General features: G+C 47.2%; 1 protein-coding gene across 2 annotated transcripts in view; it reads left to right on the top strand.

Moving 5' to 3' along the window:
- RIPOR2 (RHO family interacting cell polarization regulator 2) overlaps positions 1-25,904 on the top strand; it is a 70,111-nt gene that overhangs the window by 10,983 nt on the left and 33,224 nt on the right. For both annotated transcript variants that reach the window (XM_075142212.1, XM_075142213.1), the window contains exons 2-3: positions 23,826-23,952; positions 25,191-25,346. In XM_075142212.1, coding sequence (XP_074998313.1) covers positions 23,826-23,952; positions 25,191-25,346 — 283 coding nt within the window. The remainder of the gene's footprint in view (positions 1-23,825; positions 23,953-25,190; positions 25,347-25,904) is intronic.

Below are 25,904 nucleotides of genomic sequence, written 5' to 3'. Positions count from 1 at the left end.
CATTTTCCCCATTTTCTCTTCATCCCTGCAGCTCCTCCCCTTCTTGCCGTGACCTGTGGGACACGCTGAGCGGGAGGAAGGCAGAGGCTGTCTCTACGCTGCTGCTGGAGGGCACAGCAAGGCAGGCCAAAGCCCTGGGTGCTCCCAACCCGCTCTTTCAGTCATGGACCTAGGATACCTGTGGTGGTTGCTAACATGTCCCACAGTGTCTCGCCCCATATAATAACTATCCTTTGTGATCCTTGGTCCTTCCAGGCCAACTGAGTGCTTCATAGCATGGGGTGGATGAGGATGGGGCTGGCCCAGCCGTGCCTGGGACTGCTAACCAGAGTGTGCTTGGGCATGTACAAAGAAAGGCTTCAGAGCTTGCCCAAAATTTGCCTCTCAAGTGCAGGGGAGGCTGCAAGGGGACTCTGGAGGCGAACATGGGCTGGGTCCACATTTTAACTGCAGTCCTGATGTAGCCAGCAAGTTCCAGCAGCGGGTGCTACTGTCTGGTAACATGGGTAGAGAAGGCATCAATCCCCGAGAGACTCCCAAACACAGCAGGGAGCTCAGCCCGCTGTCATGATGGAAGATGAAGTTTGTGGCAGGGAGCCAGGTCTGGGCACTTGAGAGCCAAGAAACAGGAAAGAGCCAAGAGATCACTCAAAGGTTCAAGAGGATCCCAGAGAAGAAACTGGGATCAGATCAACTTTCTGTCTACAAAGCCGAATGCTTTCCTGGAGATGGTCTAACAGGGCCTTCTTGATCTTATACATGTTGGTTGTACTGGGAAAGGCACTTTACCTGTGCAGCAGCCCCGAGCAGGTATCTCACATGCTGCAGACCCATGGGAAGCATTGCATCCCACTCCATGCTCTCCTCTGGGCAAGGTGGAAGCGAGGGTTTCGAGGCTGTCCAGCAGCAGGACTTCAAGCCAGCTCATCGCCAACAGCACGGAAGAGGTTGTCTGACAGCCACGCTCCCAAAAAGCAGACTGACAGCGCCATACCTGTTGCTTCAGATCTCTGATCGCTACCATAGCTTTGATCATCGCATTGCGTAGCTGACTTCCAGCTGTCCAGGAAAGCAAAAATAAGTTTCCAGCAGTTTTTCATGCACCTTAATTAGAAAACAAGGAACGCTTTTCAGAAACAAGAGGGGGGGGAAAAATAAGGCTAGAGCTGCAGTACTAGACATGCCATCCACACACTTGGCATGCACTTAAAAGCGGCTCAGCCAGCCCTGGTTGCTAAGCACTCTGAGAAACTGGAATGTGCTGCTGCCTCCAACCCTCCATGAACTCCTCCCCATTGCCACCCAAAATCTGCCCAGAACAGGCATCGGGGCTGATTTTGAAAGGAGAACAGTCCTGGGGAAAAAAATGCAATGGCTCCTTCGTCCTGCTCCCCCAAGTTATATACGTGAGGGCAGGTAGGGTGTATGTTTGTGTGTACGCCTCACAAAGTTAACTTGCTATCTTCACATGGTGGTAGAGGCACAGGCAGTTGGTGGGAATTGTTCTTGCTCTGAAGGCAGCTATCTCAGACCATCACAAATGCAGCACGGTGGGACAAAGAAGAGAGAAAAGAAGGATTACCTATGGAAAGCGTTCTCTCTTGCGGTGCATTAAAAGCTAAAGGCAACTCCCTTTTCTGTCCCTAGCCCTCTCCCTCCACACCTGTAGTTTGCTGTTCCTCGGTATACCGAGTGTGTCCTGACCACCATGCCACGGGGCACAACCACTGCATTACACTTCAGTCATTCCCAAAGATCCATCTGTGCTGAGCATCTGGCCAGACATTCCAGAAGATTGAATCTGTTCCTAAATCACTGCAGAATGTTGTGGTTTAACCCTAGCCAGCAACTAAACACCACACAGCTGCTTGCTCACCCCCCCCCTCCAGAGGGATGGGGGAGAGAATCAGGAGGGCAAAAGTGGGAAAACTCATGGGTTGAGATAAAAACAGTTTAATAATTGAAATAAAACAAAGTAGAACAGTAATAATAATAACAATACTAATAATAACAACAACAACAATAGAACATATAAAGCAGGCGATTCACAATGCAACTGCTCACCACCCGCTGACCGATGCCCAGCCCACGCCCGAGCCGCAATTCCCCCTTCCCGGACCATGCCTCCTAGTTTATATATTGAGCATGAGATCATATGGTACGGAACACCCCGTTGGCCAGTTGGGCTAGCTGTCCTGGCTATGGTCCCTCCCAGCTTCTGGTGCACCTGGCAGAGCATGGGAAGCCAAAACGTCCTTGACCAGTGTAAGCACTACTTAGCAACAACTAAAGCATCGATGCACCATCAACATTCCTCTCACACCAAACCCAAAACACAGCACCACACCAGCTGCTAGAAAGAAAACTAACTCTATCCCAGCCGAAACCAGGACAAGAAGATCAGCTCAAGTAACTTTTTCCCACAAAGCACCCTGAAAGCTGCAGGTGGAAGGCTTTGCAAAAGTAACATCAAGAGAAATGAGGAACTTGAGAGTGGAGCAGCAACACAGTGCTGGGAAGTAAAAAGGGGGAAATGGTTGCACAGTGGTTAGAGGATGTCAGCAGTGAAAAACAAGTATCAAAAGCTTTTAGAAGGAGAGCAAGAAGTGTTACAGGATGACGATAAGTGTAAGCCCTGTACTGGGCAGGCTCGTCTGACAGAGAAGGTATAAATATGGGAATGGAGTCAACCCAAAGGGCAGCATGGGCAGGGTATAGTATAGAGAGTAGGAGAGTTGTAGCAACACTTTAATATGTTTAGCTGGAAAGAGTAACGGTGAACTTGCGTACGGTCAGCAAGTTAAAGCTCACGTCTTGCCCAGATTGCTCATGGCAGGGATCAGGCCTTTTATCTCTCCAGTAAAAGCCTTTCCAAGTGATGGTTCTGGCACCTGCCACGTTCCCCGCTCTCAAATCTGATCATTCACCTCTTTTTTTGGACCAAGCTCTGCAGGTAAGAGCACTCAGGTTTGCTACCTGTGTTCCCACAGGAGGCTTGCCTGTGTGTGATGCCTGCTGGAGATGTCCCGTGGGGTGTCCGTCAGCGATATGAAGATGCCGCGTGCTTCCAGGCACCCCCTTCTGAGCAAGGGAGTTCCACAGAAACACAGCAAAGAGGAGTTACAGAAAAAGCCCATGTACAAATTGTCTTCCTTAAAGGCTAGGGCAGGCCTGATCTACCTCAGACATCCAAAGCTCAAAGCCACCGTCTGCCCACCTGTCCCCCTGCCTCCTTTGGCTCCTCGCTGATTCGAACATGCTAACGAGAGACCTCCATGCGAATGGCTATCTGCATGGTCTGCTGAGCATTGCCACCCACCACCAGCCCTCGCTTTTGGGTGAATGAATTCACCCAGGACTGGGCTAATTGTTTGTATCTGCATAACAGACAGACATCCATCCCCACAGTAAGCAGGGAAATTGCAGCAATATCCCACATTTTCACAGGGGTCCTCACAGAGTCCTCCTGCAGAGTATCTTATGGGGGAAAGAGGGTTTCCCCCAGACCTCTGTCCAGACTACCGGGTCCTGTCCCCCTTTCCAGATTTCTCTAGACATGTCTGCAATGGACCTGAAAGCCAGGGGGTCCTCCTGCTCTGCTGATTTGGCGATTCAGCAGGCTGGAGCCTGTGGGGCGATGGGAAAAGTGAAGTACTTCTCATTATATCCACCCCCCGGAGCCATGTGTAACTGATGCATATCAGCCAGAAAATCCTGCTCAGCCCTTACGAGAAGCCTTCTGGGTGCCTGGGAGGAGCAGAGCATTTAGGTATTCTCAGACTATAATCTCTTCTCTGATAATCCTGATTTACTCTTTGGCCCGGGAGCAAAGGCTAATAGAAAGCAAAGTGCTCTGGCAAAGCCCAGCAGGTAATTTAGGAACTTTGGCTTAGTTGTCTCAAGTATAATGTGGGGTTACCATTGCTGGGAATTAGTGTTTGTGAAGGTGCACTGGAGCTGGCACAGAGATGGAAGTGCAGCATAATTGGCAATAATTGGAAAGGTCACTGTTTTCTGGAGACAAAGCTAGAATCAGCTGTTGTCACTTGGAGATTTCACTGGGGACATTCATGCTGACCTATTTTTAACATAACAGCAGATTACGCTGCAATACAGTGAATAATTTATAGGAGTAGTAGCATGATCACAGCCGCAATACAATGGCAGCTTTGGTTCCTGCCTAATTATGGAGGGAGGCAGAGCTCTCTGGCGTTTTCCACTGAATTAGCAAAACAAGACACACGTGGAATGACCGACCCGAGCCTTTCAAAAGCATGTGTGTCAGGATGAATACATGTCCGGAAGGACTAAGTGGGGCAAAGATTTTATCTAGAGCATCCGTAAACCTACTCAGGCTCCCAGCAGTTTCGGCAAGCTACAGCACTGGAAGTAGGGAAGTGGGAATGTGTGTAGGGTTGGGGGTGACGGAGAGGAGGAAATTAGCTTTCTGCATTTGCTATGCAAAACTATATTGAGAAACCAAGAGAAACAGCTATACATCCCTAGCATATGTATTTGCATAGGATAGAGAATATTTCCTTGAAAGAAGAGGCTGCAAATGAATGAGGTATTTGCATCTGCAATCTTAAGTTCAAAAAATCTTCTGCAAGATAAGACCAAAAGGGCCAGAGGGAATTTGCACCATGGGTTACACACAAAGCAATTGCCAAGAACTACTGTAGGAGGCTCAAGGTTGAAGTAAGATGCTGCAATTAGTATATGGCACTGAAAACCTTTAACAAATTAACCAGGCTTCCACAGTGAGAGCTGCCACCCCCTAAAAGGCTGAAATGGGCTCAAAAGCATATTAAGTATGCATGATGAGACATTTATAGCTTTCAGCATTGCCACAAATATTCCCTCTCCTCTTCCCCTGGCATTCCACAGCCTGAAGCGCGCAGCTGCTTTTTCCAGAAAGCAACTTCTCCGCCTTGGCCTCAGAGTTCACGTCCCGTGTGAAACACATGAAATGGGGGCAGAGTCAATTCAGTCAGAGACATAGAAAGGTCACCCTAAAAATTTTGCCTTGCAGCTACATCACTAGCACTGTGTCAGCAGCGGCCCCTACACTTTTTCCAGTGGAGAAGTGGGTGCCTCTGGAAAAGCCACCGCCGTGATTGCTGTAGAGCCCATCTGAACTCAGAAACCTTGGAAACAGCCCTTAGGCCCCAGAGGTCTGCATGCCAGTGTGAAGAGCATCCTTTTCTGCTTTTACTGAATCTGGAGTCGTTTTCTCTCATTTCTACTTCTTAAGGCTACAGGGTGCTGTTTATTTTCAGCATACAATATAAATAACACATGTTCATTATTACAGCCAAAAATTACTTAAGATGATAGGTCAGCTGGAAGTGGCAGCTTGGATTTTTTATTCAGTAAGGGTTTTTTTCCATGCACAATGCTCTGTGAAACCCCAACTCTTATTCTTTTTGGTCATTTCCTAAACTCCTCCATACGGTGTCATCCTATGTGTGACAGGTCTGCGTGCTCCATGAAAAACATTCGCATTTGAAAGGGTGAGTCTTCCTATCCTGACACAAACAGGGAAAGATACAGGCATATAGGGAGAGTATCAGTATTGCATCCTCAAGCCCCCTTCCAAATTGTGTCCATTTACCAAACCCATAGACCTACCACAGGTTCCCTCTGCCCCCACAAAAGAAGCACTTCCAGCTGTTTAAGAGACACAAGGGAGAGCTTGTTGAAGGAACTTTAAATGTTGGAGGAGGGACAGCAAATCATATAGAAAATACGACATGGGTGATGGCTGAAATAAGTCCAGTATGAAAAAAAGCTGTAGAAGAGAAATGGAGAAGTCCTAAGGCCAACAATAAATATATGCAGACTCCTTACCTCTATAAAGAGATGTATTTATAATAACTAGGACTATATATTTTGGAAGGAAGACTGAATTTGTAGAAAATACCCCACAATCCCTGGGAAAATACAGTTTTCCTGCCTTTTTATCTTGCTCAGGGTAATACGGGAAAGATGCTCAAAGGAAGAAATGTAAGTTCCATTCATTGCAATGTTCTTTCATTTATATTCGTCTTTAACTGCCGCCTTCAGCCCTCCCAATATCCAAATTTAGAACCTGCTTTCGCACACGCTATTGAAGGCATCGGAGGCTACAGCGAGTAGCCCACCGGCCACCGGGAAGGGGAGCGGCGGCGGCCCGTTCCCTGCACCATTCCCCGGGGGACGGGTCAGGGCTATTTGGCGGATGTCCCATCCTTTGGCCAAACCGCCCCAGAGACAACAAGCGTCGAATGAAAAAGGGAGGAGCCCCCCCACCGCCGCCGCCGCCGCTCCCAAAAAAGGTGCAGAGCCGCTGGCAGCGCCGGCTCCGCCGCATCCCGCCGGGGCGAGCTAGGGGGTGCCCGCGGAGGGCCGCGCACCGCCCCGCACCCCTCTGCACCCCTCCGCACCTCTCCGCACCGCACCCCTCCGCCCCGCACCGCCCGCGGGGGCGGGCCACGGCCGCGCAGCGCCGCGCAGCAGCGCCTCCTCCTCCTCCTCCTCCTCCTCCGCCTCCTCTTCCTCCCTCCCGCAGCTCCACAAGGAAAAGCCGGCAGCGGCTGCGCTCACTGCCAGAGCGGCGGTGCGCTGCGATCGGAGGCGGGCTGCCCCCGCTCCTCCTCCTTTTTTTTTTTTACTTTAAAATTTTAAATTATTATTTTTTAATTATTATTAGCTATTATTAGTTTTCCGGCTGCGGGCGCTGCCACCGGGGATGGGGCGCCGCGGTGCCCGAGGAGCGCTGTGCGGCGGCGGCGGCGGCGGCGGGCGAGCGGCGTCCCGGGGCGGGCTGTGAGCCGCGGCGGGCGCGGGCAGCCCCGCCGGCAGCAACAGGTACCCGGCCGGGCTCGGGGAGGGGGGCAGAAACCCGCGTGGGAAGGAAGTGGGGCTTCCCGCTTTCGAGGCCGGACATGGCCGAGCTGAGCCCGAGGGCTGCGAGGCTGGAGAGCCGCTGTCACGGGAGCGGCTCCCGGCCCCCCTCCTCTGCCAGCGCCGCGACGGGTTTTTGAGGAGGGAAAACGGGCTTCTGTGGGGCTTCTTGTCTATGGTTTTAGGCTGGGAATGTGAAGAAAATCAGAAGCTGTGGGGGGGAACTGGTTTAATGTTTTCTCATAGCGCTTCATACCTTCTCTTCTGGAAGCGCTTAGCCTGGTTTCCATAAAAAAAAAAAAAAAAAATCTCAGCGTTTCCTTAGGTCTTCTCTTTCTATTTCCAGTGAGCTTTTATGGTATTACTGGTTGGAGGAAAGCTTAGACCCTCTTAAGTTCTCCTTTCAGTCTCTGGCTCATTCCCAAGAACTGATGCAAACACATTACACACTGGCATTGCACTTCAGTTTACCTTTGAATGTCCTGGTTACAAAAGGTCATCCTAGTCCTATGACTGATCTTTCTATTGCTGCGTTAACTGAGCATTTTGCTGTCTCTCATTCAAAGTTTCAAAAAGCTTTCTGGAAACTCTGTGTGCGTTTGTGTGCATGTGGCCATTCTGCCTCTGCAGCCTTTCATACATCTCGCTGGGAAGAGCTGAATGTATTTTCAGCGTAATTTCTGCATTCATTAATCTGGCCGTGCATTCTGCCACGCTCATCTTAATTACCGTGTTTGAGCTGCTGTCACGCTGCTGGAGCCCGGGGCAGGGAACACACTCCCAAACAGAAACATTATCTTCATCTTCTCCAGTGGCTAATTAGGTTTCACAAGCATCCCTCTCCTTCTGAATAAACAAAAAGTGGGAACATACCCAAACAGGGGCTTGAGGAAGGAGGCAAGACGAAAGTGTCTTTCCTGGAAGATTTCTGTGCTCGGTGCCCAGCTATCTCTGAGATCTTCACACACTGGGAAGAGATATAATGGGATCTGGTTTACCGTGGCCAGATTCAAGGAAGGTAACCACTGGGACGGGTTAGGAGCCCTGGTTTATAACCATAACGGGCAAACACAACAGATTGCTCCACACTTAAGTGAGTATTGGTTGGGTATGTATTACTCAGTGGGAGTCTAAAGGCAGAAAAAGCTATCATCTTTTCTTCCATAAATTCAGCATTTTCTCAGCCAGTAACTGAATTACTAGGACAAGTCACTTAAGATGGTGTCTATGCTGCCTGTAAATGCAGATAAACACATGTGCAATGGGGACTTTTAAAATCCCAGCATCCATAACCTGATGCTGGTTTAACTTTTGACATCCAAGCAGCACTTCTTGACAAGGTGTGGGCTTTGGGGTTGGTTTCTTTGTTTCTTTGTTTTTCTTTTTAAGAAGCAACAGGTTGAATTTCTTTCCAGGATCCTGTCTAAGGAACAGAGCAATTAGCTTTTCCGTGTGTCTCTACTGCTTTCCAGAAGGACAGTACAGTTGCACCTTAGAGGAATTTCTGTAGCAGAATTAATATTTCTTAAACACTTGGGAATATGTAAGGGGAGAAGTGTGTGGTTTGTGAAGGAGCATCCCTAAGTGAGAAGGTTGCTTTACCTCCTTGTGGTCTCAAGGCACATGACCATTTTATTCACCTGTATCACAGAGCAAACACTCAGGGTAAGAGCAGTACAAAGCACGGCCTCAAAACTCACAGCAGCACGTTCACGTGCCATGCAGGGTTACCTTTTGCTCTTTGATATTTTTAAACCCGAGCAAGCAGAAAAGTAACTTCCAGACAAAGCACGCTGCTGGGAAAGGTCCGGTTCTGGGGGAAGCCGCCTTGCTTCCCCACTGGGAAGAAGTGGGAGTGAGAACTAAAGGCAGCATTGGCTTTTTCCAAAAAAGGGATGGCTGGTCTGACTTTTTTTTTTTTTTTCTTGTGCTATACATGTGGCAGTGACAAGCTGCTCACGGACAACCCACTTACTGGGGTAGTTTTCATCAGTCAAGCTAAGCTGCAAGCAGGGGGGAGATAGGCGGCTTATGTCTGTGGCCATTCAAGCAGCACAGAGCATCAGCTGAAAGCAGACAGGGAAGGAAGTGAGGAGAGCGATGTCTGAACGCACGCTCCTGGCACGGGCTCGTTAGGGCCAGGACATGAATTAATATCGGATAGGGGCCTGTCACATCACTTCCAAGCTATGTGGTTCCTGGATGACTCTATTAACAAAATGGGAAGAAACCTGGTTATTTTCCACTTAGCAGGAACTTGGAGGTCACTGTTTTGTTCACTCAGCTTCCAGTGCTCACTGCTCTTCTGGTGGCGGGGTTGTTAAAGAAGTTTCTCAGTAAGAGATTTTCAAAATTAATCAGCAAGAGCATGGACTGACTATTTTTTTTCCCCGCCAGTTTTGTACAGATTGTGTCACTGACTCCAGGATGTGCTTGCCCTTTTAGAAGGCAGAGAGAAAGGATTGGACCCACTGTGCATTTAAAATCAAATTTAAAGTCTTTTAACAGCAGAAGCGATTTTGCCTGGGGGGACTTCACAAACCGTGGTGGCTCCACTTAAGATGTGCAACAGTGTAAACGAGAATTTAATTTCCTCCCTGTAGCAAAGTTGCCAACATCTTTGTTTCCCTCGCTGCCCTTCAGACAATTTAGTTTTGCCACAGCAAGGCAGGAGGGCAGTCTGTGTGCAGAAGAGCCGGGCGGCTGGAGGAGGAACGGTGGGATGGGCTTTGCCAACTCCCCGTGAGAGGGCTGGGAGGAGAGCGGCAGCGGGAGCCAACCCTGGATGCAATAAACCAGATCATATTATATCTCTCTGCCTAATGTCAAGCATGACTTAGCTAAGGCTGGGCAGCCAGCTCGCTTTGAGCCCCACAACCGTTCTTCCCAGCGTACCCTGGATGAGAGCAGCGACTGCAGTGTTTTCCTGCCGCAGCTGCTCAGCAGCTTCATTTCTGCTCCTCGGTGCAAATGCTGCTCTTGCCCTCACTTACCTGCGCCCGGGTGGGCTGCACGGCTGGGCTAGGGCTGGGTCACTCCTGTCCTGTCCTGCAAAGCTGGTGCTCTGGCTCCTGCTCCAGGCAGGTATTTCAAGGGGAAAGAAGGCAGCGGGTACCGGGTAATCCTCTCCCAGAGCTGGTTTTACCCCCATTTGGCAACCTAGAGACAGCTGCCATGCCAAAACCTGGTCGAGCATCCTCCTGCGGGAGAGCACCGCTTGTTTGCTCCCCAGAGCACCTTGTGCTCTTGTTTTATTGCAAGTGGGCAGCAGTTGTATTTCAACTTTGCACCCATACAGCCTAGGGCTGCATCCAGGGGATTTGGATTCAATCCCGCGAGTTTTGGCACTCCAACTCTAGCTTTGAAGTATTTTTGTTGCTGGGTCTGGTGCTATGGGGAAGAAAGAGGACCTCCCTCTCCAACCAGGTCCAGGTTAATTAGGAAGCGGCAGCAAGGCTCCAGGAACCGGCTGTATCCCAGCTGTGATCAAAAAGCAGGTCCCGGTACGTGCTGCCCCGCTCACTGGAAGGCATGGACAAGAGCAGGTTCCTTGGTGCTCTTGGGTTGCTTTTTGGCAGGTACAAGCACAGGTCTTCGCATCCAGGCTCTGCACCCAGTGGCCTCAGTAAGAAGCGAGTCCTCTAAGCGTGATGCAAGAACTAACTGTTTTTTTTCTTAAAGTTGTCTTTTTCTGCTGTGTTTTTATGTTACAAGGGTATCCTGTAATTTTTACCTCCCAATTGGCACAAAAGAAATGAGGGATTAGCACAAAAGTACGTGAGCATCTTTCTTCTTTTCAGTGGGAGGAACAAATTGAAGATGACAGTTCCCTGGAACCAGCGTAATACATGAAGTAGTCACAATAACACATTTTATCTTCCAGCCCTTTTAAAACATCAGAAGCTCTATGATGCCTCCAGTAAGCTGACCTTGGCTGGCAGAGCCACCCACCTCATTACTGCTGTCCCACTGCTCACAGCCTGCCCTCTCTCCCGGTCCTCAAACAACCCAATGAGCTGCAGCAGCTAGAGCTTCCCAGGTCAGGCAGCCTGCTGGTAAACCTTCAGTGACACCAGATCGGTTTCAAATAATCTCTTCTGCAAGAAACCACTTTTTTTTTTTAATTCAAAAAACCCATTTAGCTGCAACACCCAGAGATTTGTCAGACTTGGTTTTGTCCTGAAAACATCACCGACAGGAAAACTTCAAGCCATCCATCAATTCCAAAAAGCTCATGGAGTTGCAGCAGAGAAAATCTATCTAGTCGTCATTGAGGTTCTGGTTTTAGCTTGTGCCTTCACATCTACGAAAGACCAGGCTAGACTGACCCTATTTATTACTGTTTAAACCTTTCTATTCGAGCTGACCAAAGGAAGGAACTCATTTACAGCAAAATCTGTTGGAGATAGACAGGCAAATAAGCACCTGCAAATAGCTGCGGGAGGTTTGTGTTTCAACAGACAACAGATGGGGGCAAGGTTGAGCACCGCAGCTTCCTTTCTCTTTCCCCCAGTTAGCATCTCACTGTCTGAGCAGCCAAAACTGCTTGATTTGTCCCTCAACGAGGCGTCTTTCTTCTTTGTCGAATTTATCTTGCATCTGCTAGACGACTGAAGCAAAACAAAGGAAAAAAGCCTTGTTTGCGGTGAACGCACCCCTTGAAGACGCTTCAGCCGTCATGGGGAGCAGGGCTTGTGCTTGGGGCTGAGCTGGTGGCACTGGTCGGTGGTACTGCCTCAGGCAGGCAGGTGGGACGCTCGATGTAGCTCTGTGTTCAAAGTCCAACGGATGTTTTCTAATCGTATAACGTAAGGGAAAGGGCCTTTTCCATAATTAAGCAACTTGACATCCTCTGTTGGCATTTAATTTTAAAATGTTTGGTTTTAAACCTTTAATTGTGGCACAGAAGTAGGGACGTATGGTACAGCTTTGTCACCGCAAGTAGTCTTTGGCCAGGGAGTCTCCCTGGGTATGGAGACACCTTTTTCTCTGCTCATCCCTGCAAGTATCGCTGGATTATGGAAGCAACAGCTATCCCTGTGCACTTTCCCAGCCATACAGGCACGTCTGTGGGTGATGATGCTGTTGAAAAAATGCTACTGCTCAATTAAGCGTATAATGTGTCAAGTCCTGCATGACTGACTGTCTTTTCCTTGTCTCATTCGGTACATCCGTAAAATACCATTTTCTTAGTTCAAAGAAGGACTTGGGTTTTTGCACAGGGATGATTGCGGAATAAGAAGGCTGTGAGGTGCTCTTTGAACCATGAGGCATTTTCCTGAATTCAGTGTAACTCTCGCAGGCCACATCTACTTAGATAAACACAAAATCTTATTAATAAGAATAGACGTCCGCTAAAGTAAACAGAGATGAATGTTTAGTTTATTAGATGTTCAGGTTAATAAAACCAAGAGCTGGAAATGCTCACTAAGTCATCTGTGCTACGCAAAACCAAACCGAAGCCATATTAAAAATGCTAAGACTTCAGCTGAGGCTGGAGAATAATCAGCTTAAAATGCTGCCTGCATATACCGAGGTTTTGCTTTCTTTGAAATCAGAGGGAGACGTTGCCATCGTCTCCCCAGATGGCAGCTGGACCACAAAGCCTTGTTTCCATGCACGCAGGTGCTGGAATGGAAGTGCTTGCAATATATTTGATTTCCATGCCCTACACTGAAAGCAGAAGCTCACTGAAGGTTAGATAGCTTTTCATCTGCAGTTATTCAACAAGGGGTTGATTTTCCCCTATTCTTTTCCTGGCTCTACCTTTAAAAAGAAAATAATCCTCCTTCTCCCTGGTAGAGAACAAGGCACTGGTTGATCCGGCATAACAGCTCGTATGTGAGCATAAACCGAACGCTGTATGCATGCTTTCTCTAGCCACTCTATTTCTTGGGGGCATGTCGTGCTGCCACCAGGTGAGGAAGACAATTGCTTCCCTTGGCAAAAGGACAAAATAGTTTTCCATCATCACGTAAAGCCATTATATCCTCCTTTTCCTATACCCAGAACGATGGTCCATTACTATTACGTGAATCAGAAAATACAGAAACCTCAACAGAGAAGGAAAGGAGAGAGGAGTGGGAGGGCAGCGGAGGACAAACTGCGGGGTCATTCCTATAAGCTGTTCATTAGCCTGCGATGGACCCAGTGGGTTTTTCCTTTAAATGGCGGGCTGTGGAAAAGCAGGGCTGTGCCGAGATGCATGCAGCCTTAATTTGTGCAATGAAAAGTAACACAAGATAATTACCTTGTAGTTCAGCGACAATAAACACTGTCAGATCTGTTTAATCCACGCTCGGTTTATCTGTAATGTCTCTGTATCTAAAAGACTGAAATGGTAACGAATCCTATAGCCTGGCTGGAGCCTATGACATTTTAAACTCAAGATTTCTTTTTTTAATGTTCACTACAGATTAAATTTACCAATTTAACCTGGCTAGATCTACTTACTGTATATTTAAGGGTTTCATCAGGTTTGCATTGGCTATGTCTGTGATAGTAAACTACGAGCTCTTGGGATTGATCTCAGGCACTAATGGCAACAGGCACAGACCAGCCCGTGTCTGTGGCATTAAACTCCCCTGTCCTCCAAAGGAGGGATGCACATGGAGACTACTTTGGGAATGGTCCTTGGCCCACACCACTTCCTGAGCCATGCCCAGCTAGTTGACCCAAGCCAAAATCATGTCAGGGATTGCTCAAACGGTGTAGCCTCCTTTGCCCCAAGGAGCAGAAAGCCCTTGCAGATTCGAAAGGGACCAGCTTTTCTATAGAGGCTTCAAAGTCTTCTGAGAAATTTGACAGCTACTGAAATTAAACATGGTTTCAGAAAGCGGCAGCAAGGAGAGCAGTTCTCCATAGTATTCTAGATATTTTTTCAAGCAGTTCCTTTAAACACTGTGTGTGCATAAAGCTGTCTTGCTTTTTGTGCTGGTGGGCTGTGACTGCTCCATGTAAACCAGCAGCGTGGGGACAGGGAGCTGGGATACCTGGGCCTTCTGGCAGTCCGAGTCCGCCGCTAGCAGTAACCTTACTGGTTTTGTTCAGCTGTCCTGTTGGTCGTCAGATCTCTGCTCCAGTACCAGCGTCATTAACACAAGTTTTTCCCAGCACAGACCCCCCTTAACCCTTTATCCTGCATCAAATCTCTTTCAGCTGCTGTTTACAGCTCCTTTAATGAACCTGGCTAGTGAAGATGGTGGTGGTTTGGGGGAAGTTTAGGCTATTTGGTGATATTAAATGTGCACTGTTGTCTCCTATGCCTTTGAGAGTGTTTAAAATTGAAAAGATTTTAGCCAGAAGAATAATAACCTCTGCCATAACTTTTATTTAAAGTTTTAAAAGTCGTATATGTAAGATCTTCTCTAGCACAAGATTCAAGTCTTGAATTTAAATGAACTGAAGCCAAGAGAGAAGAGTTACATCAGAGCACACAGCCTCTCTTGGTTGCGCATGGACAGTGTTCAACTACTTGATGTACTAGAAGAAAGCTTCAGACACATGCTATAGCCAAATATAAATGAAGCAACACAGGACTTTTATGGCAATGCTCTTAAAATGGCCACACTGGTGAAGTGTCAAAAAGATTAAATAAATCCATTGCTGCAATACTCTTATCTGGAACAAGAACATCCAGCTTTAAAGATGTTCTGTCCTAAAACATGTAGCGATGCGTCTTCAACAATATTTTAGTGAGCTATGTGCCATTAAGACACCCCTTGAAATAGAACGATCATATAAACATGCAAGGCATTTTAAGTCACCCTAATCCCACGTATTTAAAGAGGAGCAGCAAAGAGGAGCAGCAAAGCGTTTGTATCTCATTAGCAACTGAAAGGATTTGACAACAATGATGTTTTACTTTCCTTTCAGGGATGAAAAGCCTATCGTATTTGTTTAATTTAGCTCACTCATGCTTATATTAGAGCATACCTGGACTGGATACTGAGTACAGCTACAGTTTGTCTCTCTTGGCCAAAGCAAAACAGATAATCTCTAGAGCAGCCTACTGGTTACCTAAACCATCCTTCATGTGTTTACTTGATGCATTTACTTCCCTGCAGATGCAAAGAAGTAGTAGCCTTGACTTGCTGTCCTTGCCTGTGCTGCTGCCGTTTGCATTAAATGAGGGTTGTAAACAGCAGAAATGCTGGTGCAAAGTAATAAAAGAAAGCAGCACTCTTAAGGATGATTTTATATTAAGCACTGCTGGGTCATTGCTTTTCTCTCCTGCCAGTGAGAAGGTTTTTATGTTCATTGCTTACACAGTCTGAGAAAGTGAGGCCACTCTACTACTTACACTTGACGTACAAATTTAGGTCACTGCTCACGGTCATCATGGATTTTGCCAAAAGACTCCCACTGGATTCGCATCTGTTGACATCAGGGCTGACTTACCCCACTTGTTCTCAGATCTTACTCATGGGCTCATCCAAATGTTACTGTTGGTCAGTAAGGGACAAGGGACACCACCAGCACCATTCATGGTTTCCTAGGATTCCCTTACTGCTAATGCTTGCAAAGGTGCAGAATAGGTTGATCACTTTTTGTGATCTGAGCTGAGAAACTGAAATTCCACCCAACATGTGTGGTCAACCGGGCAGCATTCAGGGGCATATGCCAAAAGAGGTAGAGAAGTAGCCAGGCTGCTGCTAGACAGAGTAATTCCCACAGCCCGTTTTGCATCCTGCTAGTCTTACTACTTCTCACAAGATCGCTCCTTGTAGCTTATCTCCTAATATACGGATAGATAACAGAGCTGCACAGTCTTCCATGTTTACTCCCGCGTGGCGCTGCCGAAATGACAGCGTGATTCATTACGTGTGCAGGTCACTCATGCTGAACCGCTGTTACGGATTCGGTGCACGGTGGGTTTAAAGCACGAGACGATCGTTCTTAGTTGATTTTCAGAAATACGTTTTCTTTAGGTTATTTGCTGGCACTTGAATGGCAGGGGGGCTTTGTTTTTAATTAAATCGTTAATTGAGATAAAAAATGATCAATGATGAGTAGAATTGGAGTTGACTTCTAATCAAAGATAATTCTGCATACCGGGGTGGGTTTGAAATGAATGAACGTCAAATCTGATTAGACGGCCGGATTCTGACCCTCAGCCACACTCATACGTACTGTTACAGACCAAATTTTACCTATCATCTACACTAATACCGGCTGAATACCCTTGCTCTGTGTCCCTAGTGCTGTAAGGGAAGGGCACGGGGGAGGGCACCGCGTGAGGCTCCTGCGCACGCTCACTCCAGCTGCCAGCGCGAAACAAATGGTGGAACTTAAAAAAATGAGGTCAGCTACCACGAACCCATCTGTCGTGCGCAGGAGAAATTTATTTTCCTTGGGTTTATTACAGCAAAATAACTCATTTGCATTTTCCTCTCCTTATGTTTCCGGCACGTGTTATACCAAGGGAAAGGAGCGGTGCTGTAGGTGTTTCTCTGAGGGGAGGTTAAGCAGAGGAAAGGGCAGTTTGGGACTCCTCGGCCGGGGAAACGGGGCATGTACCAAGAGCTCTGGTGAAAGAGTGGCTACAAAAAGGGCAGGAAGAAAGCTAATGGTGGTACGAGACAGAAGGGTGCTGCTTTTGCCTTAGCCGCCGTCAGTCAGTATTTCTGTGCTATTGAGGCGATAAGAGTTAGAGCCAAAGGCACGTTTTACAGTAAAAATAAAAGATGAAGTTAAAAGTCCCCACCTTGACTTTGGCATCTAGACTGGTGTGAAAGATGACCGATGCGTACTGAATTTGTGGAGCTATATTGCAGTGGGAGTGTCAGGCATCAGGTTCTATACATTTACAGCCACATATTCTTTACCATTTTGCTATTGACCTGGACCGTTAGCTTTCTTCTTACTATTATTATTGCTTTTTGGTTTATGTACTTCATCCAGTTTGGGTAGGAGGAGCAGAACAAACAGCATGAGCTATTCCAGATGGTAGACAACTTGTGTTTCTGCTCAGGGTATCTAGTGATGAGCTAGCAAATACTGTAGCATTTGAGTTGAAAATGTCCTTACACGCAACATAAAAAATGTTCTTACAGAAATGAGACCATAAAGTATAAGTCTTGCTATTAGTATCAAGTCTTGGGAAAAATATAATTTGAAACAAAAGCTACAATTTGGTACTGAAGTACCCAAAGCTAACATTTTCTTTTGTTAGAAACAGGTAATGGTGCCTTGTGCTCACTTGCAGGGATTTCTGCATGACAAAGTAAAGCTTCCAGCTATGGGCTTAAGTAGAGCTATAAAAGATGCATGAGTTGCATAAACACTTCTTTGTGCATTGTAAAAACTGAATCCACCCAAACTGAAGGTATTAAAATAGTGAAAGAAAGAATCACTGCAGGCGTCGCTGACGCAGATAAAGCCGTTGAGCACAAGCCTTCGGAGAGATCCCGCTGGATAGTCAGTGGCGTGAGAGGCGAGGCTTGGATGTCCATGGTGGAGGAAGAGACCGACCTCAGGCTGCCAGCGAGGGCAGGATGAGCTGCGGTGGGTTGAACTAAGATTCTTGTTGCTGCAAGAGATGGGGCAGAAGTTTGCCTCCTTGTGCTAGGACAGGAATATGTGGGTGCCAATGGCTTTGATGCCCACCCCAGCGTGACCCAGGTGCTCCCACATCTCCCATTTGAAGGAGAGGGAGCCATCTCGGCTGTAGCTCCTTCTCTGTGCAATACTGCTCTCCGCAACCATGCTGGTAAGCCCACGTGGTTCTTTTTCTGTATGCTAAAATTAACGCTTGAAGCTCACAGATCTGCTGGCCTTTCACCGGCTGATGTAGGCTTGGGAAGTGTGTGCTTGTCAGTATAGCCATATGCTGCTATTTAGGAATATCTCATAGCCTTGGACTTTGATGGAACAAATGCACATGATTTTTTTCTGGAAACCAAGAATAGTTCTTCAGATGGAGCTCACATGTCTGTACAACTCTGGCAATGCTACCCTGCACAAGGAAGGAGCAGCCCAATCATTGGGAGCGTAGATGTGCCATGAAGGTCTTAATTCATGTAATCCAGTGACCAACAGAAGACACCCTTCTACAGGTGCTTCCAGGAGATCCCATCCCATGGAAATGTTCCTGACACATCCAGGAATTATAAGCCTATGCACTAATGCCTAAGAGTTTTTGTCCTAAAAGTGTAAAAACTCTCGTGAAAGAATTAAATTTCTTATGAAAGTTTTTATAATGCTTCTGAGCACTCTTACTCATATATTACTGTCAATTTTTTATATTAAAAAAACATCCACAAGAATGTCTACATTATCATCCAAGATGCATACCTCTGTGCCTTCTAGAGTCTAGGGAACATGGAAACCATAAATTCCAGGTGATTATTTGGGCTGCTGGCCATGCTGGCCTCATATTGCCAAGGTGATTCAATTAAGTCAGAAGGAAAAAGATGGAAAATGAATATTAAAAATTACTAGACTTTAGGCTACAAAAGCAAGCGACACCAGCTGAAGGCGAACTGAATGAGCTTAGAATTGAACTGAGCCTGAGTATGTTTAGAATTGAATTGTGCTCTTTGGGTTTATGAGCACAAAGCAGAAAGAATTGGCTGGCTGGGAGGAGATCATGACTTCTAGGGTATAATCAGTTTCTTCCCTTATTGGATTTATTCTTTTGGAGATGCATGCTCCTAAATGCGATCTTATTGCAATAAAAAGTTTTTACCTTTGCAAGCTGGCCAGCTAGTCTGATAAGCAGAACATAGACCTTGACATAGATGAGAGGGGAACATATTCTTTTCTTTCATTATTCAAGAAGATACCAGTTAATTCGTTAGACATACCCCAGGTTTGCAGTTAAGAAACGTTCCTAGCATGCAAAACAGAATCAGTTGACCTCTGTAGCAATCCACTCACATCAGTTTAGTGGACCCGTCGGCTTACCTTAACCTGAATAATCATCTCCAAATTTTAACAGATGGCCTGCAGACCACAGGTCAGCAGAAAGAACAACATACAAACCATCTCACTGTAGGGATTACATCTTCTTAGATCCAGAATGGGCCTTGAAACCTGTGTCACACACACAAAAAATATAGGAACAAAGGATTATCAAAGATCCCTTCAGTCATTGCATCCTACCCCACATTCCCATTTACTCAAGGATTCTACATAATCCTGAAGCATCCTCAAAGCCTCTGTTCCACAAACCCTCAGCTGCACATGGCTCCCTAACTCCCTGCAGCAAACCCTAGACCCAGAGCCATAACTGTAGCTGCTACAAGGAGAGAACAGGAGGAATCAAGGGCACCATAACCACTGGTATATTTATTGCAGCTTTACATGCTTGCTAGCACACGTGTAGCAAAAACAACTTCTCCTCATCATGTAGTGAAGAAAAAATACCATCTCTAGATTGATCATGGGGAAGAAGCGGACCGTGTGAAAGTCAGCCTAGATTTAGTAAATGTGTTTCTGACTGAATTTCCCCTCTTTTAGCTTGGATAGAAGTCCACACTGTTTATAAAATATTTCGGGAGGTGGAGGTCCATGCTGAGGGTGATGAAGAGAGCACAGCCCTGTGGAAGTGATGGGCTCAGCGGTCCCTTCCCCTCTCATTAGCTCAGGCTCAGCTGTTTCCCTGTTTCCAGGCTGAAAGGAGAGCTGGGAGAGGGGACTTTTATTTCCCCGGGGACAGAGACATTGTCAATTATCTGCCATCCCCTGCTGCAAGCTGTCAGTGGATAGGGCAGAGAAAGAGTACTGATAGGATTTCACCTTATCCCTCGATTCTGCTGATGGGCTCATCATTCAACTGCCGTGCACTTAGCACGGGCAATACTAATTATATTATTTATGCTCTGACACAGCACATGCTTATATTAGCAGTAAGCAGACTGGTGACTTTTTAAAATGAAACATTTAATACCATTTTAGATGCGCAATATGCTTTATATTGAGAGTGAAATGCATACTGTATCTAGAAGACAGTAGCATTATATCAACTAACTACTAAATGCAGACTTAGAAACTTGGTCACTACATTGGAGTAACACCAAAATCCCCTTAGTAGTGTTCATCTGTAGGGATGCCAGTCAGGTCAACAAGAGCCCTGGGTAAGTCCTTGTGGGCTGAGCCTTACTGAAATTATACTAGTGACTACATCTATGCGTATAATCAGGATACAACTGTATTATTAAATTCAGAGGTAGGTTTATTTTGTCAATAGCACAGAAGCCTGTGAATGGTTTAAGAGGTAGGAAAAGAAATCCCCCTCTACAAAGTATATTACAACAATGTGACAAATACTCATCGCTCAAAGTGTATTTGCTAGATGTAGGTATCATATATAATCCATCAACATGGTGCCTGTATGCAGCCACTGTCTGTGTGAATCCGGGCTAAGGGCTGCTGCTGCTAGGCTGAGTCGGTGCGATTTTGTGAGGTCAGTTGGAAATATCTGAGATGTCAGCAATATGAGTTTAAATCTTAAGAACAGATTGTGTTTGTACAATAGAGTCAACCTCTAACCTGGCAAACTGAAAAGTAACTGAACAGAACTGGGAGATTTCATCAGTTCTGGCTCTGTTACCTCCTTTTATCACAATTTTCTAATGTACAGAAATTAAACATGCATTAATGACCAAGATTATATATAATATATAGAGAGAGCACAAGCCTAACTGGGCTCTGAGTTCTGACCATTTTATGCAAAAGCAGAGCAGGAGTAGCTCCAGGCAGGACTTCTATTTGCATTTCAACTGCACTTCTTCCACACTTCCTTCTGGTATCTTGAGGAAAGTCTTAGCTACTAAAGCATTGCAAAGCCATGAGTGCCTAAGCAAAATAAAAAAAATAAATAAATAAATTCATTTTCCAAAATTATTATTTTTTTAAGTTTCCCCAAAGCAAAAGAAAACTTAAACACTTCCAGTATCTGTGCACATGGTCACACATGGACACAAAGATTTTGTTTGGAGCGAAACCCATTCATCTTTCATTCACATTAATAGAGAAGATGTTCATCGTGTGGAAGATGTTAGCATTTTGACAGGAGTTTTGATTCTAAAATAATTGTGTTTTTATATCCAATGTGGTCATGACTAGTACCCAACTTCAAATTTGGTTTTATTCCCCTTATTTTCTGAGGAACAGCTGATGTTTATGCAGTTAAATCTCCTCTGACTGTCAATGTTGTTTAGCTTCTACCCTCATAGGTCTCCAGATGCTGTCGGGGGGTGGGTGTTAGTCATCCTGTCAAACAGGGCAAGTGATGAACACTTGCAAGGGATTTTCTGCTCCTTGGCACTCTGGACCCAACTTTTAATGCAAATCCTTGTATGCAAAATCCTTAAGACAGCACGCAGCGTAACTGTCTTAAGGTTATTTGCAAAACCAAAGAGAACTTGCTGCATGGACGCCCAGAGTACTGTGAGCGGGTGGTTTCTGCTTTGTCTCTCGGGAGCTGGTTCTCAGTGGGGTTTGAACTGTTAGACATCAGCTGGCCCGGGTAGACGCTGTGCCATCTACAGGGGTGCAAGGTTTGACCCTGGAAGCTGCAAAGTGGCTTCTGCCAAGTGCCGGGTATTGGCAAACCTGAGCAGTGCTCAGCCCTGCAGAGGTGTGCTGAGAGCCTTAAGGAGCTAGGGGTGAGTGTAGGGCCAAATTTGGGCTCTCATTGACCGAAGACTCAAGTATCTCCAGCTGTGGCTGGAGCATGTTTATCCCTGTGCGAGCTAGCCAAAGCGCATCCTTACTGCAGTTTCTCCTGAGCCCGCGAGGAGTGGCTGCTCCCGACCCCCTCCTGCTCCCACCCTCTCCCTTTCCCCCATCTCTCCTGGCCGTGGGTTTTTGCCCAGCATGGGTGCTCACGTCCGTGGTCTGCCCGAGAGCAACTTCTCTGTCCCAAGGGTTTATCCTTGCTGTGGTTGAACTGGCTCAGCCCTGAGCTGGACGCACTGTGTCGGGGCTCGGCCGGGGACATGAAGGGTGGAGCACTGTTATCTGCTGGCCACAGCAGAGGAGAAAACTGGCCTTAATTGCAGCCCAGGTGGTATCTCTGAGGGCTGACCAGTCACAGGGGGCAGCCCTCGCTTCTGAAAGAGAAAGATGCACGCTGTTTTGGTTGTGCAATAGAGAAAACTTCACATTGCCAGAGGCGCTGGCAATGCTGGGACTGGAAGAAGTATTTCTGGCAGAGCTCTTGCAGAAATATTCCTGACAAAGCAGCTCCTCGGGCAATGCAGTCCTCTCTACGGAGAAGCAGTAGCTCGCCATGACATCTACTGCCACCTCAAAGAGTATTTGCCCAGCTTAGCGCTACAAATTAAATATAACTGGTTGGTGCACAACGTTTCCCCATGTATTTGCTTTCTCCAGTGAGTGTTTGCTGTGCGGGCACCACGTAGCTCTGGTGCTTATCTTTAATAAATACGTTCGGTTGCGAAGGCTTACATTGCAAATCTGTGGCCTTCACAAGTGGCTGCTTTTTTGGGGGCTCGTGCTCATTCCCCGTTTGTGGGGATGAGCGGGTGGTTTAGACTTGCGGTCACCCCCTCGGCCCCGTAGGTCACGGTTTCACAGAGCATCATGAAACCTGCAGGCAGCTCCAGCCCTGCCACGCCGTCCTGCCTCGGCACCAAACTCACCCCTCGGCCCAGCTGTTGGAGTGAAATGAACTGGGGGCACGGGGCATGCTGGGTCCAGCTTTTAAAATAAACGGGGAACAAAATTATAAAAAAATCTCGTTTTCACTTTTTGTGAGGTTATTTTTAAGCTGGCCTAGTTTCTCAATCCGTTTCACAGCGCAACGGCATTAGCAGCTGTGCTGGCACCCCAGGAAGGAAGGAGGCGATGAGAAGACAGGTCCTGCGGGATCGGGGAGCCGGTCCCTGGCAGCACCTGCTGACCAGAGCCCTCTTCTCCAGCATTCCCCTTCCCCTCCCGCTCCCTGCCCTGCTGCCTGGTCTCAGCTGGCCGTCATACTCCTCAGACAGCTCGGTGACGCCATTCACCTCGCCAGAGCAGCACAAAACCAAGGCAGCAGAAAAATCTGCTTCATTGTTTGCCGAGGGCAGCAAGCGCCGGCATCGAGACAAGGAAAACAGCGGATCAAGGAGGAAAGGAAGAGGGAGGCGTCCCCCTTTCCCCTCGTGGCAGCAGCAAGCTGATGGAGCTGTTGTGAACCACGGCACTTGTTTGCTGTTTCTTTGCGGGTGCGTTGAAATCACCTCAGCTTGGTGTAGATGCCGAGCTGGGCATGGAAATCGAGCACACGCACAGAGCAAGGGCTTCCTCCCAGGGTGCTGAGGCCCCCCCTGTACACATGAAACGCAGAGCATGCAGTGCCTGGAGCTTGTTTACTCATCTCTCGTCGTGGTAGAGAGTATCCCTCTCATCACGGCATGCCGTGGCTGCGCGTACACCCACCGCGTCTTCCTTCTCAGCAGCCAGGCGGGAACAGCCACGGGGAAAATGAGCAAGAATCAAAGGGGAGCTGCAGGACTCGATGAACTGAATGAACTCTCTTTTTTTTGTTTTATTATGCGTAATAACACTTTGCGGTAATAGTGAGTGCCCCCTAAGAGCTCTGCACGCTCCCAAAATAATCTCCGGGACACCCTGATGTAGCAGATGGGGACACCAGGGCTGGGGAAGAAGCACACCAGGCATGGCAGAAATCAGGGATGGTGTTGGGATTATCACGCTGAAGCATCTTGTTTCTAGTCCCACATCCAGACCCTCTTTGTGTCTCTGGCACATTTTCAGTAGACCCTGGGCCATAAGTCAGAAGTGAAAACAGGACCTTTATATTTCTAAGGTGAGATGATTTGGCAACGCAGACAGATTCATGCCCTGGCTCGTGGCCCCTCATGGGGTTCAGTTACCCCTTACTATGATGGACACCAGGCAGTCCCAGCCTCACCGCCTGCCTCTTACCCTCCATCGTCGCTGACCTGCTTTCTGTTGTTTTTCAGGAATATCTTCCAGGCTCCCTGAAATCATGTCAATAGGATCACATTCATTCTCTCCAGGAGGTCCTAATGGGATTATTAGGAGCCAGTCCTTCGCTGGCTTCAGCGGGCTTCAGGAGAGACGCTCCAGGCAAGTGCCATGCTCTCTAAGGGGAATTTCCAAATCAGGCCCTAAGGGAGCCCTGGGGTTTATGGCGTGAAGGTGGAAGGGAGGTGAGAGAGGACTGCCTTCTCTCTGACTTGCGAAAGAAAGCCGCCTAGGCTAAAATCTCTCTCTATATTGTTTGTATAACTAAGCTGTTGCCCTCTGCCTTGGCTACCAAGTGCCTGTTTGCCTCTCCGCCATTAATGCAGGGCTTCCTCACATGCCTCAGAGCTGTGAGAGAATTTCAGAGAATCATTTTAATTTACTAACTTATGCAGTGATCTTTTCAACATATGAAATGTGCAGGAACATGATACACTTCCCACTAGCTCCAGTTTAAGAGCGTTGCTACCTAAAAGACAGTTTTCTCATTGCCACCCTGCAATTTTTGAAACAACTCTGTTTCCCTTGCAGGGCTGCCTTCATGTCCTGCTGAAAACAGGGCAGAACTTGGCTGCAGAGCCTTTCCTTGTGCTGCCCTTTAGCTAGACAGGACTTAGGGCTTTGAGTCAGGCACTTACCCAGTCATCCAGTCCCTGATGCCCCCAGAGGCTACTTTACAATTAAACTTGCGTAAAGTCTCCAAGTGCCAGACTACCAGTTAGCAATTGAAGAGGAATGGCAGGCAAAGTGTCGCCTCCCATTGTCAGCTCAGGTCAGTTGTTAGATGCTGACCTGGCCCCAGCAGAGTCACCAAAGAGGCACCTATACGCAGAACAACTATCCTCCCTTTGCCATATGGAGCTACCTATGGTCCATGCTCAAGACCAGCGGTGTGATGCTGTCCTCCAGAGACGCTCTTAACCAAGCCCCAACCTTCCTTAAGAGCCCCCAGGCTTTACACCTGAGATTATCTGGGCTTCCCTTTGTTTTTAGCACCTGGATGTAGCTCAGCCCTTTTATGGCTGTGGCTGAGCAACGTGAGGCAGGACAGGCATGGTATAAGATGGAGAAACATCTGATGAGCCTCAGACTCAGCCCAGTGTTTCCAGACCAGCATTCGTATCTCAGCAAGGCAACTGGCATATCAAAAGCTGATAGCACGTGTCCCAGGCTGCTGAGCCCTCTTAACTTGTAAACAAACGCAGTCCTTTAACTGGCAGGCACAGAAGCAGATTCGTTTCTGCTAGCAGAGATAATATCAGAAGATTTCTTCAAGCTATGCTCCTTTAAGATCGTTATGATTTACAGGGGTTTCCTCCTCTTTAATGTTCATTTTGCAGGTGTAACTCCTTTATTGAAAATTCCTCTGCAGTCAAGAAGCCCCAAGCGAAGGTGAAGAAAACGCATAATTTGGGCCATAAGAACAGCACCACGCCCAAAGAGCCCCAGCCTAAAAGGATGGAAGAGGTCTACCGAGCCCTGAAGAATGGCCTGGAGTAAGAGCCTTTATCCTGCTTGTTGACTGAAGCTTTCTGTGACATTTTAGAGCCTAGAGAAACATATCACAGGAACAGGAATCCTTAATCATCGGAGAGGAAAATATACCTCTTGGAGCCTGGATTGTAACATTTAGGATCTGAAATATTTGTACGGGAAATGGGACAGAATCCCTTTTCCACTCAAATTACTAGGAAAGCTCCCAAAGGCTGGGATTTCAACATTAGACTTTTTTTTCCTCCAAATTTCCTAGAGCCCTATCAGAGGCTCGTATCGCCCTTAAGATAACGTCCCAGACAATAACGAGGCTTTTACCAGCCAGATACAGGAGCAGCAGCAGTTTACTGCCTGTAAACTAAGCAGCAGATTAGCTTCCTTGAAACTGGTTGTTCATGTAAGGAGAACACCGAGCTCTTATACACAGCTAAATAAGTGGCTCCTATGTATTCCCAAAAAGGCAGCAGGGAGCTGCTTTTAGGACAGATCAATGTAAATGAGTTTTTGTCTGAAAACAGATCCAATGAGGAAAGCCATTTGTTGCACAGGTTTTCTTTTAG

This window comes from Calonectris borealis, chromosome 2 (genome assembly GCF_964195595.1).
Source record: "Calonectris borealis chromosome 2, bCalBor7.hap1.2, whole genome shotgun sequence".
In the NCBI taxonomy this organism is placed as follows: Eukaryota; Metazoa; Chordata; class Aves; order Procellariiformes; family Procellariidae; genus Calonectris; species Calonectris borealis.
This window is presented reverse-complemented; position numbering and strand designations above follow the sequence as displayed.